Source organism: Mus musculus, chromosome 2 (genome assembly GCF_000001635.26).
Source record: "Mus musculus strain C57BL/6J chromosome 2, GRCm38.p6 C57BL/6J".
Taxonomy (NCBI): Eukaryota; Metazoa; Chordata; class Mammalia; order Rodentia; family Muridae; genus Mus; species Mus musculus.
This window is the reverse complement of record NC_000068.7, coordinates 112,454,685-112,475,969: the sequence shown is the minus strand read 5'-3', so window position 1 is coordinate 112,475,969 and position 21,285 is coordinate 112,454,685. Positions and strand designations below refer to the sequence as shown.

At 40.6% G+C, this 21,285-nt stretch overlaps 1 protein-coding gene across 2 annotated transcripts; it reads right to left on the bottom strand.

The window, feature by feature from the left end:
- Positions 1-3,806: 3,806 nt before the first annotated feature.
- Positions 3,807-20,956, bottom strand: Emc7 (ER membrane protein complex subunit 7). 2 transcript variants are annotated; one of them, XM_006500254.4, is made up of 5 exons: positions 20,831-20,956; positions 16,391-16,510; positions 13,031-13,169; positions 11,153-11,233; positions 3,807-8,989 (listed from the first exon to the last, which is right to left on the bottom strand). In XM_006500254.4, exons 1-5 carry the CDS (start codon positions 20,845-20,847, stop codon positions 8,837-8,839), a joined length of 510 nt encoding a protein of 169 aa, XP_006500317.1. In that variant the 5' UTR covers positions 20,848-20,956; the 3' UTR covers positions 3,807-8,836. The 2 variants fall into 2 exon arrangements, with proteins under 2 accessions (XP_006500317.1, NP_598510.1); NM_133749.2 differs by having other exon boundaries at positions 8,534-8,989; positions 20,670-20,945.
- Positions 20,957-21,285: the final 329 nt, after the last annotated feature.

Below are 21,285 nucleotides of genomic sequence, written 5' to 3'. Positions count from 1 at the left end.
CAGGAAAGTATACTGTACTTGTGTCGTTCTGGATACTAAAGAAATGTAACCACACAGTGATTCCATGGAAAGTGTTAAAACTGGAGAATGCTCTCTGGTTAGCATGATGGACCCATCTGTATCAGGGTCCTACCCAGCTCTGCATGGCCTTCCCCTTTAAGATAGGATAAAACTATGGAATACACATCTTGCTACTTTCTGTGATTTGCCATTTCAGTTACCAATGACCACATTAAGATTAAATAATGATGATTTTAAAAGTCTATGGCTAAAATTCTTCCTTTCTCCTGTAGCACAAGGGCTAGGGACAGACCTAGAAACACAACTCTTCTTCTCAGACAGAGACCCTGCACCAAAGGCAACAGCTCCACTTTGTCACGTCATTTCACCACCACTGAAAGTGATTTTAATCGCCAGCTTCCTCTTGTCAGTTCATCAGTGAGGTTCAACATTATGCAAGCTCTCCGCTGATTTAAGAAAATCTAGATGAGTGGGTGAGTGTTAGGAATAGAGCCAGAAGCACATTTTTAAAAGAACAAACTCCTTTGAAGTTAATTTTGAACTTATATAAAAGCTGAATAAGTACTACAAACAAATTTTTACCCTTCATCTACTTTACAAACGCATTAAAATTTTGTCCCATTAATGGGCACTCTCTCATTTTTTAAAAAATGTACACACAATGTTTTTCTCAGCTTTCTGAGAATAGGCTGTCTTCCCATCTCACTGTGTTTCTTAAGAACAGAGTTACTTTATGTAACCACTGCAGGAATTCAAAAAGCAGGAGAACTGCCCTGGCTACAATGTTGTTCTGTAGTCTATAGACTGTAGTCAAATTTCAACACTTTGTACAAATGCTATTTACTATAAGAATTTCTTTTTCCATTCAGGAGATAATCTAGGATCAAGGAGAACACTGCCGTGGCATGGTTAGAACCCTTTAACCTGGGGGAGGGCCTCAGCTTTTCCTTGCCTTTCATTTCCAGGCCCTTCTGCATACTAAGCAAGCGCTCACCTGGCCAACGATGTAATGTACAGATTCAGTCCCACAATGGTTTTGCACTTTTCCTCCCCTGGAACTCACAGTTCTCCAGTCTTAGCTTTCTTTTTTTTTTTTTTTTTTTTATTATTAGGTATTTTCCTCGTTTCAGTCTTAGCTTTCTGAGTACTGGGATAATAATCATTAGCCACCCCCACCCTGACTTAATATTTGTAAATAAGTAAAATACTAATGTTTATAAAAACCAAAACTATAAACAGATTTACTCAAAGAAGTGTCCCTCTGCCCAACATTTTTTTAAATCCCATTCCATCATGGCCTAGTTAATAGTCTCTGTTTCTTCCTTTTATTCTTTAACAAAACAAACAACAAGGTGGCTCAGTGGATAAAGTTGCTTGCCTCCAAACCTGAGTCCCATGCCCAGGACCTATGTTGTAGAAGGTGAGAACCAGTTCCTGCAATCTGCACCTCTGCTGGCACAGAAACAAAACAAAGAAATGAAAACAAACAAACAAAAAAAAAACCTTAAAATTTCTTTTAGCCGTTTCTTCAGTGTTTGCACCCATTTTTTTCTTTTTCCAATTTTTTTATTAGGTATTTTCTTCATTTACATTCAAATGCTATCCCAAAAGTCCCATATCCCCTCCACCCCCACCCCTGCTTCCCTACCCACCCACTCCCACTTCTTGGGCCTGGTGTTCCCCTGTACTGAGGCATATAAAGTTTGCAGACCAAGGGGCCTCTCTTCCCAATGATGGCTGACTAGGCCTTCTTCTGATACATATGCAGCTAGAGACACGAGATCTGGGGGTACTGGTTAGTTCATATTGTTGTTCCACCTATAGGGTTGCAGACTCCTTCAGCTTCTTGGGTACTTTCTCTAGTTCTTCCATTGGGGGCCCTGTGTTCCATCCAATAGCTGACTGTGAGCATCCACTTCTGTGTTTGCCAGGCACTGGCATAGCCTCACAAAAGACAGCTATATCAGGGTCCTTTCAGCAAAATCTTGCTGGCATATGCAATAGTGTCTGAGTTTGATGGCTGATTATGGGATGGATCCCTGAGTGGGGAAGTCTATGGATGGTCCATCCTTTCATCTCAGCTCCAAACTTTGTCTCTGTAACTCCTTCCATGCGTGTTTTGCTCCCAATTCTAAGAAGGGGAGGTGCCCACACTTTGGTCTTCTTTCTTCTTGAGTTTCATGTGTTTTGCACATTGTATCTTGGGTATTCTAAGTCTCTGAGCTAATATCCACTTATCAGTGAGTACATATCATGTGAGTTCTGTGATTGGGTTACCTCACTTAGGATGATACCCTCCAGATCCATCCATTTGCCTAGGAATTTTATAAATTCATTGTCTTTAATAGCTGAGTAGCACTCCATTGTGTAAATGTACCACATTTTCTGTATCCATTTTTCTGTTGAAGGGCATCTGGGTTCTTTCCAGCTTCTGGCTATTATAAACAAGGCTGCTATGAACATAGTGGAGCATGTGTCCTTCTTACTGGTTGGAACATCTTCTGGATATATGCCCAGGAGAGGTATTGCTGGATCCTCCAGTAGTACTATGCCCAATTTTCTGAGAAACCGCCAGACTGATTTCCAGAGTGGTTGTACAAGCTTGCAATCCCACCAACAATGGAGGAGTGTTCCTCTTTCTCCACATCCTTGCCAGCATCTGTTTGCACCCATTTTTAAAAAATCAGGCATCTACTTGTATTTTGATGTCTTAAAAAAATATCCACCACTTTCTCTAAAGCTCTGACTCATCAACAGTGATTACTTCCCAAATACCCATCCATCCCTTGGGCCCTCAATGTACAAAAAGAGCTGTGTGGACTCGGGTGTCTCTATGAAGCAATTCTCTGTTGGGTACTAGGTTCAAGAGCTCTGCATGAAGCTGAACACACGGGTCCTAAAGAAGCAGCTATGGGCTGTGCCCTCCTGCAGCAGCTACTGTTACTGAAAGCTATGAAGACATCCAGTAGAACAAGTTACATTACTATGGAGACAGTAAGTGATAACCAACAAAAGGCCAACTCATGTTCATGTTAAACTCAGAGAAGCCACGCTCATTATTATCCTCCAAGGGACTGTGCTCATCTCCCTTAGTGATTCATGACTTACTGTGTGTGTGTGTGTGGGGGGGGAGACACAGCCTTAAAATCATCTGTGATCAGTAATTAGGCAGAGGAAGCCAAAGCAAAATGAATCTGGCTTTTGCTCATTGTGTCCAACAATCATCCATACTTACCTAACATCAGTATGCTTCGTGGCAATCTATCTACCAAAAATCCTCATGTTGTTTTTTAAAATATGAATCTTAAACAACTGTCAAGCCAGTAGATGCCTCCAAGGACGTTCTTATGTTGCTGCTAAAAACATCCGTCCCAAGAGTGTCATTTCCCCGATCCTTGGTAGAGAGTTTAGGATCATGATTATCTTGTATGCATCTACACGAGGGCCTTGGGAAAAGAAGAGGCATCTTTACCTTTAACACAGAATGATGCAAATGCATCCACTTAGTCCAAAGATCACAAGACAGGAATTGGTACTGATTTTTAGTGGTCCTCAAGTATCCAAAGATCCCCAGCACCCGCTTAAATGCAAATATGCACCTCTAATCCTGAACTGAGGAGATGAACACAAGATGATTTCTAGGGCTTGCTGGCCAGCAAGTCTAGCCAAACTGGCAAGCTCCCAATGCAGTGAGAAACCCTGTCTCAAAAAAAAAAAAAGATTGAAAAGGGAACTCCATGTTAGTTCTGACCTGGACACATACATGCATGAACACACACACACACAAAATTATATTCAGTTTTATTTTATATTCACAATATTTTAAATGACAATGATCGATATAACAATACATACTTTCTTAGGAAACAAATAAGTGAAAGATTACTAAAATTCTGCCAGGTAGAGGTGACTGCAAAGTATATTAGCGGCTACCCTTGAAACTGTATTGTGTACAAATGCATACTTTAAAATTCTTATCATATATTAATTGTATATAACAATGTATTCTGTGATATTTTCATATATGATATATTTTAATAGTATCTATTCTAATAGCCTCTTGTCCCCCTCCTTCTCACCTGTCAAATAGTCCCACTTCTGCCCTCGCTATCTTTTTATTTTAATATAGATTCTGTATATGGGAAAAGATATGAGCATTTTGATTTTCTGAGTCTGGCTTATTTTGCTGACCATGACAATCTGTAGTTTGATCCATTCTCCTGCCCACCACATCTCTGTAGATGATCCAATGCCATTGTGAATGTATACCACATTTTCTTTATCCTTTTATCCATTGATAGACTCTTCCACTGATTCCAAAACCTGGCTGATATGAATAGTGCTACAATAAACACGGGGGTGTAGTGTTTCTATTGTATGCTCACTTTGATTCCTTCGGGCATATGCACAGAAGTAGCTGACTCGTATGTTAGGGTTTTTTTTAATATTTATTTATTTTATGTATGTGAGTACACTGTCACTCTCTTCAGACACACCAGAAGAGGGCATTGGATTACCATTACAGATGATTTTGCACCACCATGTGGTTGCTGGGAACTGAACTCGGGACCTCTGCAAGAACAGTCAGGGCTCTTAACCGCTGAGCCATCTCTCCAGCCCTCGTGTGTTAGTTCTATTCTTAGTCTTTTGAGGAGCCTCTGCACTGATACAATGCCTGGATTAATTCCCACCCGCCTTAGCAGTGTAAAGTTTGGTTCCCCGCTGCACACACAGCACCATCTATAAACATATTTCATTTGAACTTACAGTGCTATTAAGTAGCATTTGGCAGTCCTTGAACAGAAAGTATCTGGCCACTTAGACTCTTCAGAGAAGAATTCATAAGGCCTCAAGTGACATGGAAAGCTCCTACTTCCAACTAAATATAGATCAGAAAGAGACTGCATCTGTCACTTTCTATCTCTGTTAGACGCAGCTAGAACAGCTTAGGGGATAAGAGGATTACTGTCCTTGGGAATTCAGACTCAAGAGTCACCAACCAGGCAACCTGATTATCCTATGCTTGGTTGCTTATTTTTTTTTTCAGCAAATAATTACTGATTTATGCAGTGGACTTGTGGGTACAGAAGGAAATTGATACTGTCCCCTAACCTTTAGGGATATAGGCAAACAGAATAATGGAACAACGACTAGTTCAAAGAAAATCACCCCAGAGGTCGCTGAGGGCTCTGCTCCTTCCCAGATACAAATATTTCCCTTTTCTAAATCTCTTTCCCACTGTTCTTTGGCACAGAAAGAAAACTATCAACAGAGTCTGGGCCTGGATGCAAAGCGTAGAAGAAAGGATGGTGATGAGGCTCATGTGGACTGTCACGCTCACCATGCTCCTGCCCACAGCCTGTCAATCAAAAGCAAGACAGAATGTCTAGCTCAGATTAGCCTAGAACTCTCTATGTAGCTGAGGATGACTTTGAACATCTGATCCTCCTGCCTCCCGCTGCCAACTGGTAGAATTACTTGTGCACATCATCACACTGATTGCACGAGATGCTGAGGACTGAACGCAGGGTTTTCTGTACGCTACAGAAGCACTACCAACTGAGCTACTTCTCCAGCTTGGGAGTAGTTGCTTCTTTCCCTCCATTTGGTTCCTACTTCACATGCCACATGCCAGCACACCATGTTGCAATCCTTCTCTTTTTTTGGACACACTTTTCTATTTGATAACCGGATTCTGTTGGGAACACAAAGGTCCTTGTGCTCACTAGGGAAGCCAGGAATGCTAAATATGCAGGGTTGTCTTTTCAAGAGAAAAGATGTATAGCTTATTTTCTGCCAAGAAGGCTGGGAATGCAAGTGGCTACTAGCCTAGGTAACCCCTGTGCTATCTGTAGGACCAGGCCATATCTGGCTTCCCCTGAGCTCCCACAAGGAGGACCTGAGGTAGCTAATCGTCTAAATGACCAGTGCATTATTTGTATGGGCAGGGCTTCCCCAAGCTCCCACAACCAGGACCAGAGGTAGCTAATAGTCAAGATGACTTCTGTGCTATCTGTATGACTGTATGGAAGAGCAGACCTGTATCTGAGAAGAGTTTCAGTGTAATCATGCCTCATTGTGCACACAGGATTGTGTTGCACTAAGAAACTTTTTTTTTTCCAAATTGTACTATACTTAAATATGCCTAAAATAAACTGCCTGGTGTCAGACACTACAAGTTTGAACCAACATCAGCTATGAGTCATGTTAAGCCAGATTTCTTTCTTGCCTCACAGGACTCCACAACACTTTGCTGGCCCTAGTGTCTGCAGAGACCTACCAACTTCCTCACCAGCTCCTCACAAGAGAAGTCAGGTAGCATTACAGAGATGAAGAGTTGCCTGTAGATTCAGCAAGAATGCCTTCAAAAGTAAATGCATACAGTCAAACATGCCTTTATAGACATACAACTTGAAGCAATAAAAACAGGAAAGCTTGTCAAGGTGGGAGCTATCTATCAGAATAGGTAGAAGGGCTATCTACCAGGAATATTCTTTACAACCTATTCTAAAGATGATATAAAGAAAAGCTGTCTCTATGCTACTGGCCTTTTCTGGGCCTTGTCAAAGATTTAAAGCTAGGCTTATAGCCAATACCACCCTGAATGTCCCCAATCTCATCTGATCTTAGAAGCTAAGCAGGCTTTGGCCTGGTTAATACTTGGATGGGAGATTTGAATCTGAGGCAGAAGTAGGCAAGGAATGGGAGGCCTACGTTTTTCTTCTCATTATCTCGAAGTTTTTCTTTTTTGAATTGTTTATTGTCATTTGGGCACTGGAGCCTGAGACTATGGCCCAGCAGGTTCTAGATGTGCTCTACCATTGCTGCAGCCTCAGCCCCACCTTGCCTTGTTACTTGGTATTGGCTGCAACCAATAGGTTTCAAGATTCAAGCACAAGTTGGTCTGACCGCAGTCTCTCTGTCCTGGAGTTTGATATACATGACTGACTTTCTCTACATCCAGTCTTAGGGATTGAATCCAGGACCTCTCATGCTAGGCCAGCATTCCACCAACTTCTTAAAAATGTTTTGAGACAAGGTCTCCTTAAGATGTCCAGCCTAGCCTTGCCCTTACTATGATTGTCAGTATAGCCTAGGAAGGCCATGAAATTGTGGTCCTCCTGCCTTAGCCTGCTTAGTAGTTAGGCTTACCGGCCCACACTATCAGGCCTAACCCAGGGTGTTCCTTTATGATTTTGCTACAAAGACAATTTGTCCTCCAAGAGACAAAGTAATTTCAGGCTTGCAGTGCATTCAGGAGGCATCTTCTAACCTCTATAGTCACCAGTCCCACCTCTGGGAGTACTTTCTTTTAGCTATACTTGTTCAGTTCCTCCATAAGCCACCCACTCTCTACCTCCTGCCCCCGACAGACACAACTCAACTCAGAAGTCATCCATCTTGCTCCTCAGCTTCAACCTGATTAATTCGTGTAAAACCTTTCGATCTTACCTTGTATGTTTCTTTTTTTCCATGCAGGCCCATTTAAGGACCTTATTAGCACTTGTCTGCTTCCGTAAGCATTTATTGATGATCATGTTGCACACATTTGGAATCCCAGAATTTGGAAGCTTGAGACAGAGTTATCACATATTTGAAGCTAAACTGGGCTATGTAATTAGTTCCAGGTTAGCCTGGGGTTCAAAATAGGACTTTGTCTCAAAAACAAGCAAAAGAGAAAGAGTTTGGAACCAACCCTATGCATGCTTTCAATTTAATGTTAATAAAGCAATGCAGAGTCCTTTCATGAAGGAGAGAAGGGAAGCCCTCTACTTGTCTGATACTGTGGCTTGAGAGCTTCTTTGAAATTAAAATAACTTGTAAGAAAAAGTATAAAACCTTTTATGACTTACTGAAGTAAATTTAGCTCTCCAAACTGAAATGTGATGTTCTCATGCTGAAAAACACGCCAAAAAGAACTCCAAAAAGAGAGATTTGAAAACTTTTTGAGCTGTGTCCCTATATGACACTAAGGCTGGTTTCTCATCCTTAGGCCAGGAGGCCTTGTTTCTAGCTGGGCCGCTTTGCCATCTCCCTACCTACATAGCCTTACTGAGATAGATGCTGAGATATTATCCATCTTTGTACTTTTCACAGACCACCGCACACAGCTAGCAGACAGTAATTGTGAAGTGAATCCAAAAGACGGAAACTTGGACTTGTGTGATGGGTACCTGCTGACCCACATGTCCACACTTTACAACAAGTGCAACAAGTATGAGAACTGCACCAGGAACATGCCATGCTTTACAACCAGGGAATGTTTACTGTGAGCGCAGGTCTTAGGGTTTTATTTTTGAAAAAGTCTTACTCAGTATCCCGGGCTGGCCTCAAACTCAAGGCAATCCTTCCATTTCAGGGCTAGGATTCCAAGTGTGAGCCACCGCACCTGTCCTAGGGTGGGACTTTTGAAATGTATGGCCATATACATAAAAACACAGTGTGTGTTCTTCTACCAAGCAAGTATTTTTAAAAGAGCTCAGATAAAGAAAAACAGAAGATAATCTTATCTCTGGATTAAGATTTCTTTAATATACATAATGTATAGTACTTCATATAATTTATTAATGTCATTCTCTATAGGACACTGTAATTAATTCAGTGACATTAATATTGACCTCATACAAAGGATGAAAGCTGGGTTTTTCTTGTGTACCAAGTACAAAACATGTGTTAAGAAGTTAACAGAGACAACAGTTGCACGAGATCAACCTCAGGATGACTTGGCTTACAGTAGTCACTTCACACGGCTTTCCATCAAGACTCGGATGCCACCCGGGGTAGCCCAGTTTGTGCCATGGCAGCGGTGGCCTGACTACCTCCTTTTGCCAGCTCCGCTTTTGCCTGTTTTACTGCTGCCACTACTAGATTTGCCAGAGGACTTTGAAGAGAAGAGTCTGGTCATAAACTCAGAGACATCAGGCAATTCATGGTTGGAATTCAACATGTTCATTGACTGCTCCATCTCCTGCAAGGAGAAAGCATCAGATATGAGTGGTGTTCTCCCGTAGTTCTACTGAGTCATCTGCATGTATGAACATATAAATTAAGTAAGTACTCTCTTTTTTTAATTAACCATATCCTTTTTAGATTTTGCAATTTGGTAAAGAACAGATTTTTTTTTTTTAAGGTTTTTCCAGACAGGGTTTCTCTGTGTAGCCCTGGCTGTCCTGGAACTCACTCTGTAGACCAGGCTGTCCTGGAACTCAGAAATCCGCCTGCCTCTGCCTCCCAACTCCTGAGATTAAAGGCGTGCATTAGCACTGCCTGGCTAGATTTTTTTTTTTAAAGATTATTTATGTATGTGAGTGCACCGTCGCTGTCTTCAGACACACCAGAAGAGGTCATCAGATTCCATTACAGGTGGTTGTGAGCCACCATGTGGTTGCTGGGAATTGAACTCAGGACCTCTGGAAGAGCAGTCAGTGCTCTTCACCTCTGAGCCATCTCTCCAGCCCCAAATAAGTACTGTCAAGAGAGTGCTACTAATTAAAAATAGATTAAAGGATCAAAATATCTGGGTTAGGCATATGAAGCACATTAAGGTTATACATTTCAACTGTGTAACAAGTAAAGCACACAGAGGCTAAGTACAATGTTTCAGCTATATAAAAAGACATTAGCATTTACCAAGACAACCAACTGAATTCATCTCATCAATAGAAATAGCTAATTGACCAAGGAAACATAATACTGCATTTACACAAACTCTTAGAAGAATTTGTCTCAGGGAGTAGGATAAAGTTGAAAATCTCAGCCTCAGCTACAGCTACAGAGCTGCAGTTAAACAGAACAAGCACCAGACCATGAGCCAAATGATAGGATGGGAAACTGAGGCAGGAAGATGGACAGGTCAAGGCCAGCGTGGGTAACTTACTGAGATTCTATCTCAACCAGATCTAAAAACTGCTTAAGAACTAACACTAGAAGCCGGGCGGTGGTGGTGCACGCCTTTAATCCCAGCACTTGGGAGGCAGAGGCAGGCGGATTTCTGAGTTAGAGGCCAGCCTGTTCTACAAAGTGAGTTCCAGGACAGCCGGGGCTACACAGAGAAACCCTGTCTCGAAAAACCAAAAAAAAAAAAGAGCACTAGAGACGTTATGAACCAAATGGATCTATCAGATATTTATAGAACATTTCATCCTAAAGCAAAAGAATTTACCTTCTTCTCAGCACCCCATGGTACCTTCTCCAAAATTGACCATATAATTGATCACAAAACAGCCCTCAACAGATACAAGAAAACTGAAATAATCCCATGCAGCCTATCAGATCACCTCAGACTAAAGCTGGTCTTAAATACCAACCAAAACAACGGAAAGCACACATACACGTGGAAGCTGAGCAACGCTCTACTCAATGATAACTTGGTCAAGGAAGAAATAAAGAAAAAATTAAAGGCTTTTTAGAATTTAATGAAAATGAAGACATATCATACCAAAACTTATGAGACACAATGAAAGCAGTGCTAAGGGGAAAACTCATAGCTCTGAGTGCCTCCATAAAGAAACTGGAGAGAGCGTAGCATCTTAACAGCACATCTGAAAGCTCTAGAACAAAAAGAAGCAAATACACCCAAGAGGAGTAGACAGCAGGAAATAATCAAACTCAGGGCTGAAATCAACCAAATAGAAACAAAAAGAACTATACAAAGAATCAACAAAACCAGGAGCTGGTTCTATGAGAAAATCAACAAGATAGATAAACCCTTAGCCAGACTAAGCAGAGGGCACAAAGACAGTATCCAAAATTAATAAAATCAGAAAGGAAAAGTAAGACACAACCACAAAATATATCTTAAAATAATTATTCTATTTGTTGAATATTAACAGTTGAAAATATTAAAATCATGTTTGACAAAAGAAGAAGAAGAAGAAGAAGAAGAAGAAGAAGAAGAAGAACAACAACAACAACAACAACAACAACTAGCACTAGGGATGTTGCTGTTCCAAGGATAGAGCATTTGGCAGGATGCACAAGGCCATGTGTTTACTCTCCAGTGTCCATAAGCACATGCTTACATACATACACACATACACACAAACACACATACATACACACCAGTCTGGAATGCCATTTTAAAAAAAGACACAGCGTGATTCAAAAGTCCATTGCTGGGCAGTCAGCTTACCCGTCTCATGTCAGGATCACTTGTGTTCACCACTTTAGGCAGAAGCACAAATATCAATAACGGGAGAACCATCATCATAACCTGCAAAAGAAAAAAATTAGAAACCTTTTCTTCCACTTTAGCTTGTGAAACAAAGTCCATTTCACAACGTCAAGATTCAAGTGTGCACACAGAATAAAATAGTATCAAAATTGCCACAACAGTACTGAGCAGCTTGGGTGGTGGGTGCTGTGCGACTGCATGGAGCATCTGAGACTGCCAGAGCCTTGCTGTGTGTGCCTGGGCTTTACTGCCACCACACTTCTACGTGCCTTCTATCTTTGTAAAGAGTTTAGTTGCCATGCAAGTTATTTCCAAATGAACTGTCTGCTCATTGCCTTCTTCCTATAAGCTGGCACTGAGGTTGCTGATTCCAACGGCCAGAGGGGTCGGTCTGTAGAGACATCTGTGCTGCTTCCGGAGGACTGCACTACTGCTCTTAATCACACCCCCCAGAGCCTGCAGCACAGTCTTCCTGAGGGTGACCTAGACTCCATTAGTACTTGACACACTTCTGTGTATTTCAGAAATGAGAACACTGAGGATGAAAACGACAGAGCCTCCCTGCTGACATTTCTCCTCTTAGCTCTTCTCGTGTCTTTTAGCTCTCGTAATAAACTCTAGATGAGTAGCCCCCAAACAACACTGTTTGTGATCTCAGTAGTTATCAGTAAGGAACCTATTTCAAATTTAGAGACTCCTAAAATAATTCAATTTTTTAAAACAGATTTTTATGCCGGGCAGTGGTGGCGCACGCCTTTAATCCCAGCACTTGGGAGGCAGAGGCAGGCGAATTTCTGAGTTTGAGGCCAGCCTGGTCTACAAAGTGAGTTCCAGGGCAGCCAGGGCTATACAGAGAAACCCTGTCTTGAAAAAAACAAAAACAAACAAACAAACAAACAAAAAACAAAAAAACCAGATTTTTACAAGGCAAATTTGTTTCTAAAAGTATATATCTATTAGTATTTTACAAGTAGGATCACAATCAGTTTCAAGATTAATACTAATTAAAGTAAACCAAGGTAACGTCTCTGTTCACTACACATTTTTTTTTAAAGATTTATTTATTTATTTATTTATTTATTTATTTATTTATTATATGTAAGTACACTGTAGCTGTCTTCAGACGCACCAGAAGAGGGCATCAGATCTCATTACGGGTGGTTGTGAGCCACCATGTGGTTGCTGGGATTTGAACTTCGGACCTTCGGAAGAGCAGTCGGGTGCTCTTACCCACTGAGCCATCTCACCAGCCCCTCACTACACATATTTTAAAGAGAAGAAAGAAAGCCCTACTACAGGGCTGGAGATGTAGCTTGTGTTGTAAGAGTACTTGCTTAGCATCTCGGAGTCCCTGGGTTTGATTCCCAGCACCTCACAAAAAATTACATCTTAGCACTTGGGAGGTGGAGGCAGGAACATCTGAAGTTCACTGTCACCCTCAGCTACATAGCAAGCTCAAGTCCAGCCTGGGATCCATGGGACCCCTTCTCAAACAACAGAAATACAACATTACATGTCCCATTACCATGGCTGGTTAATAAATGACAGCACATTTATCGGTGGGCTAATATACAAATAGATAGAATGGACAGGTTAACTCTATATACAACTCAGTATATACTCTCATTCTATCCAATATCCCATGAAATCTGTTATCTTCCTCAACATTTATTTCAGTTGTGCATTTACTATGAAACACACAGTAAAATTCTTATCCCTTTCATTATCTGTTCCTAAAGACACTAGTTTCCCAATTCCACCCTTCCCTCTCACAGGAGCTTAAAGTTTCTGACTGGTAGAAGGAAACCAGTGATTAGTAAAATGCTGTATACATACCATTGGGTTCATCAGAAAGTCTGTCCAGCCCCACGATTCCCTCTTAATAAAGTAAGAAGGTGGACCTGAAGATTTCATTTGGAGAGGATAGGGTAATCTGACCACTTCTGACGTTTTGATGTAATTCACATATCTTGCTCTGATAAGGAAACAGGAGAAAGTGGATTCTATGAAAAACAAGACTAGGGGTCAGACGAGAGCTCAGAGTTGGACACTTGTCCAATATGTGCAAAGTCCTGGGTTGAATCCTAGGCTACTACAAAAGAAAGCATACACACAAACAAAGCAAGCCAAACAAAAGCAAAGCCAAGAACTGCTTATGTCAGCAATGCATTAGACTTATTTCAGGTTTCCAAAGCACTTTAGCATCTAAACTTTTAAAAACATAAATCTTTTCAAAATTATTTATTTTTATGTTAAGTGTGTTTTGTCTTCATGTATGTCTGCATGTGTATGCAGCATCCAAACATGGCAGAAGGCTCGGATACTCTGGGACTAGAGTTAGACATGGTTGTGAGCTGCCATGTGGGTGCTAGAAATTGCGGCCAGGTCCTCTGCAAGAGCAGTCAGGGTTCATAACTGCTGAGCCATCTTTTCAGCTAAACTTTTGCTCTTGAAAGTCTGGCCAAGGGGGCTGGTGAGATGGCTCAGTGGGTAAGAGTACCCGACTGCTCTTCCAAAGGTCCGGAGTTCAAATCCCAGCAATCACATGGTGGCTCACAACCATCTGTAACAAGATCTGACGCCCTCTTCTGGAGTGTCTGAAGACAGCTACAGTATACTTACATATAATAAATAAATAAATCTTTAAAAAAAAAAAAAAAAAAAAAGAAAGTCTGGCCAAACTGTCTGTCTAAAGCACTCATCAAGGTACACAGGAACTAGATCTGGGGTCTTCTAGCTCTATCACTTCCTATACTTAGATCCATATAACTCCTTACCTTCTTTTTATATCAAATGTTATTTTAAACCTGATTGTGATGGCAAATCTGTAATCCTAGCCCTGAGAACCAGAGGCAGAAAGATCAGAGTTCAAGGTCAGACTGAGCCACACAGGGAGCTACAGGCTTGCCTGGCCTTTATGATACTTTGTCTTAAAAGAACAAAAGAAAACAAGCAAAATTCCTCAAAATTCTTTTAGAATCTTTCCCATTTTAAAGTCCTTTCATTATATGTAATAATAAATTTATTTTACTGTAGATATACAAGTATTGGCATATATATTTATGATGGTCTAAGACATACATTACTGGATACACCCAATTTTTAATGCTATTTTTCAGGAAAAAAACAAAAAACAAAAAACAAAAAAACCGTATGATTCAAGAAAGCCATAGAAAACACATTGGTAATAGCTCAGTTTTACCAGAGATGCAGTTAAAACAAAACTCTCAGCTGGAATTAGTAACACGTGTCTTAAATCCCAGCAGTTTTGATTCCAGCAGAGGCAGAAGCCGCTGGAGCTGTATGAGTCTGAGGACAGCTGGTCTATACGGTGAGTTCCGTGCCAACCAGAGCTACACAATAAAAACAAAACAAAACAAAACACTGCCTCAAAAGATAAAGAAAATGAAAATCCTTTCTTATAAGTCATACATGCATAATCCACTTTATCTCTGAAATGATTTATTTTCTCACTGTTCACTTTTTACACTTCAAAATCTTTCTTTCTCTCTTTCTTTCTTCCTTCTTTCTTCTTTCTTTCTTTCTTTCTTTCTTTCTTTCTTTCTTTCTTTCTTTCTTTCTTTCTTTCTTCCTTTCTGTCTATCTGTCTGCTTGTCTGTCTATTTCAGTGGTGGTGTTGGTTCTAGGCTCAAACCGAGAATCTTGAGTATGTGAGGTAAGTACTCTAGCACTGAGCTATATCCCCAACATTTATTTATTTTTGCATTGCTATCATTGTCCATTTGTTTATGTGAATTGTAGTTTGGGTAATTTCTTTTACTATGTCTTCCAATTCAATAGACTTCTCTTCAGTTGTTATATATCTGTTAATCTTTCCATCTCAACGACTGTTTTATTGTAGAGGTTTTATCTCATTTTCTTTCAAATATCTATCACCTACTTTGATATATCATTTGTCTTGAAATCTATTCCTTTTTTAATCCTATAAAACTAACATTTGTTTAAATATTTACTATGTATGCTGCATTCTGTCTGAAATGTATGCCTGCAGGCCAGAAGAGGGCACCAGATCTCAATGTAGATGGTTGTCAGCCACAATGTGGTAGCTGAGAATTGAACTCAGGACCTCTGAAAAAACAGCCAGTGCTCTTAATCGCTGTGTCATCTCTCCAGCCCCCAAAGACAATATTTTAATTAAGACAAGGCCTCGAATTTATATGTAGTAACCTTTACAATAAGAACAAGAGATATCAAGTCTTTTGTTAATCACTTAAAATATATTTTTTAAACTATTTAAGCCATATCTAGTACCTGTAGTGTCTAGTACCTACAGGTCTGTTTCATGGATGGCCCAATACACACTGTTTTTTATTCACTTTGAATTTTTAAAGTTGTTTCAGCAAATAGAAATGTTTTTCTGATTTAAACAGTTAATAGGGCTTTATCTTCCAGGAAATGTAGGCTACTATTCCAGTCATACTAACCGAGGGTCACCTTCAATCGGCAGCTTGGACACTCCTAGACTTTGTGAGAAGTTTTAAATTTATATCCCAGGTTACACATTTTTACCTATTTAGCGTATGTTTGTGGGCACATAAGTGCCACAGTACACTTGTGGAGGTCAGAGAACAACTTGCAGGAATTTTCTTCCTCCCATCATATGGGTCTCAGATAAAACCCTGGTCATTAGGCTCCATGGCATGTATGTTTACCCCCTGGGTCATCTCATGGGCCCTCTTTCCATTTTATCAAGATCCTTACTGTGACATAACTCCACAATAACATCTGATAACCCCTTTACTAAAATGTGTTGTGTATAAAGGAGAAGCTATAGAAACTTATAGATCAACTCTGTAGCTAATAAGAAGAGGGATTATCAAAATATCTCAATGAAAAGTCCTGAGTAGTATTTCTAATTCAAAAAAGTTAAATAATTCTCCACTTTAAAAGGCACATTTCGATTATAACTTTCACAGTACTTTCCCTCTACAGTAAGTAACCTTACCTTTACTCTAAACAACTATAGTAGATGTTATAAACATTCATGCAGATGGGGGGGGGGGGGATTCAATTTCAAAGCCTCAGTGCTCAGATTACAAACAAGAGTAAACGTTTTAAGAAATAACTGTGGTTTAAGTAAGAAACTCTCAACCTTCACTATAAATTCCAAAAATGACATGTAACAACATTCTAACTAGACCAGACTTTGGTAAAAAATAAACTGGGTATCCTCACCGCATTTTTCCTTTTGAAGTGATATCGACTCGGACAGGGTCAAACTTGTAAGCAGGAGAAATAACTTCCACTACATAAGAGCCAGAGGGAATATCATGAACCACAAAGCTCCCATCTGTCCTGGAAAAAGGAAAATCATAGTTACTTCTCATCAGCACCTTAGTCTTTCCCTGTTTGAAAGCACGTGCTTATTTCCCCATAGTTCTCAAAAAACATCAGAAGAAAAGAAGACATGGTGGCTCACACATATAATCCTAGCACAGAGGGGTGGGGGGAGCTTAAGCAGGAGTATCACCATGGGTTCAAGGCCAGCCTGGGTTACAGAGTAAATTTCAACATAACCTGGACTACAGTGATTAAGGTTGTCCCAAACAAATAAATAAACAAGTGGAAGCAGCTAACCAAACAGAAAACACAGGTATGGTGACATCCTGTAATCATAAAACTCAGGAGCATATGGCAGGAGGACCACTGCCAATGTGAAGCCAGCCTGAACTACATAGTGAATCCATGGCCAGCTTAGGCCATGTGGTTTCTGCCCCTCTTCCCAAATAAAGAAAAATGGCAAAAGTTGGCCCTACATTTTATGCTCCAGAATGTTAACAGTTTCTAAAGTACAATGGGCCTATGCCAGAGTGATAGAGATTCCTTCTGCAGGTACAAGCGGCAGTGACAAAAGAGCAGTTTCTACTCTGAAACTATCTCTACTGAATAAAAATTATCAGTGTATATTATTACAATAGTAGAGTACCCATTTTATCATGTTCCCTCAATATACTCTTACTGTTAAAAAAATAATTCTATTCTAGTTAATTTGTATTTTGTTGTATTTTCTTTTTCACACAAACATATTTGAATAGTAAATTGTCCTATTTATTATAAATAGTTACTTTTTGGCTGGTTATATAGAAACCCACAACTTAGTAGCTAAAGCCATCTATCTTTAATTTCTCTAATCCTACAAGGTTTTGTTTAAATCGACCAACCAAAAGCTGGTAATTTCTTCTTGTAAGTCAAAAATAATTTGTCTTGAAAATGAAAAACTGCTACTTCAAAGAAAAGAAATTTAAAAAATTAAGATGACAAGTGTTCCTTGCAAGTGTATACTAAGGTGAAGTATAACTGAACTATAAACATTAAACTACCTTACCCCTCAGCTGCACATGTTTACTCCCCAGACCCACTCTCCTATGTACCATCTGAGGGTTTTTGGAGGTTCTAGCAGCATCAGGAGGGTTGCATGTGTGTGTGAGAATTAAGAGACATCTGTCTAGCCAAATCAACCCTAACAAGCAATGAGCTAAGAGATGTCACAGCCATATCACCTGCACGTGTTCCAGACCCATTCTACCTTTCTCTTTGTGTCTATGGGAAGGGAAGAAAATGCCTTAGAATATTTCCTCCATAGCTTTATCACTAACTGGCTTTGCTCAGGACCATGGCTACATACATGCCCCATCCCACCCCGTCATCTCACCCACCCTATCACTTCCAAGTTGACAGTAGCCTCTTCCCCTCCTTGTCCCTCTAGCAGAGGTGGTAGTAATTTCTATGTTAGTTTGGCTTTCATGCATTATAGGATAAATACTGCTGAGGCTGTAAGCTCCAGGGTACTGCATAATCTGATGTTTCTTTATATCACGATGAATAGACTGTTTTAATCCTTTGATTAAACTCTATGTGAACTATTCTAATTTTGGTGCATATTCTGCTCTTTTGTTTTTGGAGACAAAAGTCTTACTATATAACCCAGGATGGCCTCAGATTCATGATGCTACTGCCTCCCTCCCAAGAGCTGGGACATAAGTGTGCATATTACATCCAGTCATCTTCTATTTCTTTATAGACACTGATAACAACCTCAAGACACTTTTGTTTGAGCAGAGGGGAAAAAAAAGAAACTGATGACTATTCAACACAAATAGAACCAGAATTACTAAATGAAAAAGCAAATCTCAGCATGCTAGGAGATACCTGTAATCTCACGAGGAAGTGAGCACAGGAGGACGTGATTGTATGAACCACAGTGAAACTATGTATTTAAAAAATATTCAAGGGCTGGAGAGATGGCTCAGCAGTTAAGAGCACTGACTGCTCTTCCAGAGGTTCTGAGTTCAAATCCTAGGAACCACATGGTGGCTCACAACCATCTGTAATGGGATCTGATGCCCTCTTCTGGTGTGTCTGAAGACAGCTACAGTATTATAAATAAATAATTATTTTTTAAAAAGTCACAAGTAAGTAGTATATAAGCTTATAATTTCAAAACAAAATAAAACAAAACAAAACAAAACAAAACACCTGGCAACCACCTAACTGTCCAAAAGCAGAAGACTGGAAAAGCGAGTTGTGATTTATATGCACATTATGATATGAAAAGTGGCTTAAGTGCTCTTTAACCCACTTCCTCTCACCTCCATTAGTAAAGTTCCAAGCTACTTCCCTAGAAACCAAAAATATAGTCAAACTTGTGTGCTGGTTATTCAAAAAAATAAGACAAATTACCAAGCCTATTTCCAACAACACTATCACCATAAGCCGGTCAGTGGTGGCGCATTCCTTTAATCCCAGCACTTGGGAGGTAGAGGCATTCGAAATTCTGAGTTCAAAGCCAGCCTGGTCTACAAAGTGAATTCGAGGACAGCAAAGGGCTACACAGAGAAACCCTGTCTCAAAAAGCCAAAAAATAAAAAGCCTAAAAACAAACAAAAAAAAAAAGACTATCACCATAAAAACCACATCGACTCTCAATTAGCCCTCTATATGAATATAAGAGCATGAATAAAAACATGTTCATAAATGTTAAATGAAAATTATGGTCTTATATGCTTTACTCTTAAAGACAAGTCATATGATTCTACAGAGTCAGAAAAAAATTTACTATAAAACATTAAAGGTTATTATCTTTCTGTTGCATCTTTTAAAAAGAAAATATCTTATTTATATTTTCTTCAATAAACATTTATTTATTTGTACTTGGACCTCTTGCATACTAAGTCCCACCACAACACTGTACCACCAGCTTTTTTTCCTTCTTCTTTGAGACAGGGTCTCAACGAAATAGTTCAGAGTACCCTTTAGCTTATGGTCCTTCTGCTTCCGATTCCTGAGTAGCTGAGATGCTAGGTCTATGTCACTGTGCAAGGCTAAACATATCTAACAATCTATATTAAGTTGTAAAATATCTTCAAAATAAAAATAGGAGGTTTTCAAATGTGCTGCATACGGCAGAAGTTGACTACTCAATTAAGCCTTACCTCCCACATCCTAGTGGGAATTTATTACTAATGAAACATTAATTAGGACAAAATTTAAACAATACCCTAATGCCAAATAACATTAAAATATTGGTTGTCAACTTGCCATTATTTATTAATCTGAGGTTGAATATCCCACAAGGGAACATCAACAATCTGCAGAAATAAGCAATTCAAGTTGAAACATCCACATTTAAGATGTATGGTTGAAGTTGGTCTATAAAGCCAGCAAAGAAATATTTTCTTTCAACTCATAGTTTCAACTCCAAATACTGATGGCAAAATTTAAAACATATTCGTGGCTTGAAGAATGAAAACGGACTGCTGACAAAGCATTAAGAAATTCAACCCACCTTCCAATCTAAACATAAATCACAAACTCTTAAGAACAAGAAAAGAACAACTAGGCGTAAGGAATCTCGAGTAACCCTGGTCTGACTTAAATGACGACTATGATATCGCAAATCCCTCGATGAATTCAATTGTAAAAAGAACAATAATCACAAACTCGGGCCCCAAAAAAGCACTCTTTGATTAGGGACTTCTGGGCCCATTAATTTTAGAAGCAGGACCATTAGCCTTACAGTCTATGTCATCACTGGGAGCCCTTTGGGCTTTGACAATTCCCACTTGTTCAGCATCTTTCTACACAACACCAAGCTATCAGAAGAGTGACATGGAGAAAGCAACTAGGTTTCAGAAACACTAGACAAAATGCAAAGCGGGTAAAACCCAACAGATAAATGAGACTCCCCTGGGCCCAAGTATGATCTGTCTCACACTGGAGCCAAAATACGGCTACAAATAAATGACCGCATAGGTCTCGGGCGCCTGGGACCACTGTCCGCCATCCTCGTTGCTGAAGTACCTGACTGCCTCTCAAGGTCTCCCAGCACAAACCGTTAGTGGCGCCGGTGCCTTCAGTTTCTGACAGCTACACTGAGGGTCCTGACAGCTGTCCTAGCTGGATACCCTTCCAGCGTCCGCCCCAATCGCTTTCCTGCTGCCCTCGGGATGCTCACTTAAGGAAGCCGACATGCTCTTCTCCGTCTACCAGCACTCGGGCCGCGGAGATCCAGTCCTGAGGCTTCACCCCCGGAACAACCGCACGTCCCTCGATCTTAAAACGATCTCCCAGGCCGACCCCACTACCTCCCGGGCCCTCGGCAGCAGCCCCAGGCACCTCCGAGCTGTGGGCATCTCCTGATAATAACAGAAGCAGGACGGAGAAGAAACCCCACAGAGCACCCGCCATGACAGCAGCTCTGAGGAGTCAGGCCTACGGCCCGGAAGTCCTACCCCGCCGCAAGGCCGCTAAAGCTGCCGCCACCGTCGCCAGCCGATGTCGTCATCATCCCGAGCCGGATCCGGCCCGGAGCTTGTCCACGCCCCGGAGAGAAGTTGTGACCGCTGACTAATCAGGAGAAGGGGCGCAGGATCAACGCTCCGAATGACCCAGGGCTGGGGCTTAAAAGGTGGCGAGGCTTTTAAGTAAAGATGCCAGGGCATGTAAGGCGAAGTAAAGCTGGCAGAGAGTTTTGCTGTGGCGTCCACAGTTGCAGGTCTTATCGTGGGCGTAAAGGACCATGAGACCGAGAGGAATGAGGATCTGAAGTGTTGAGTGCTGTGTCTGTAGCT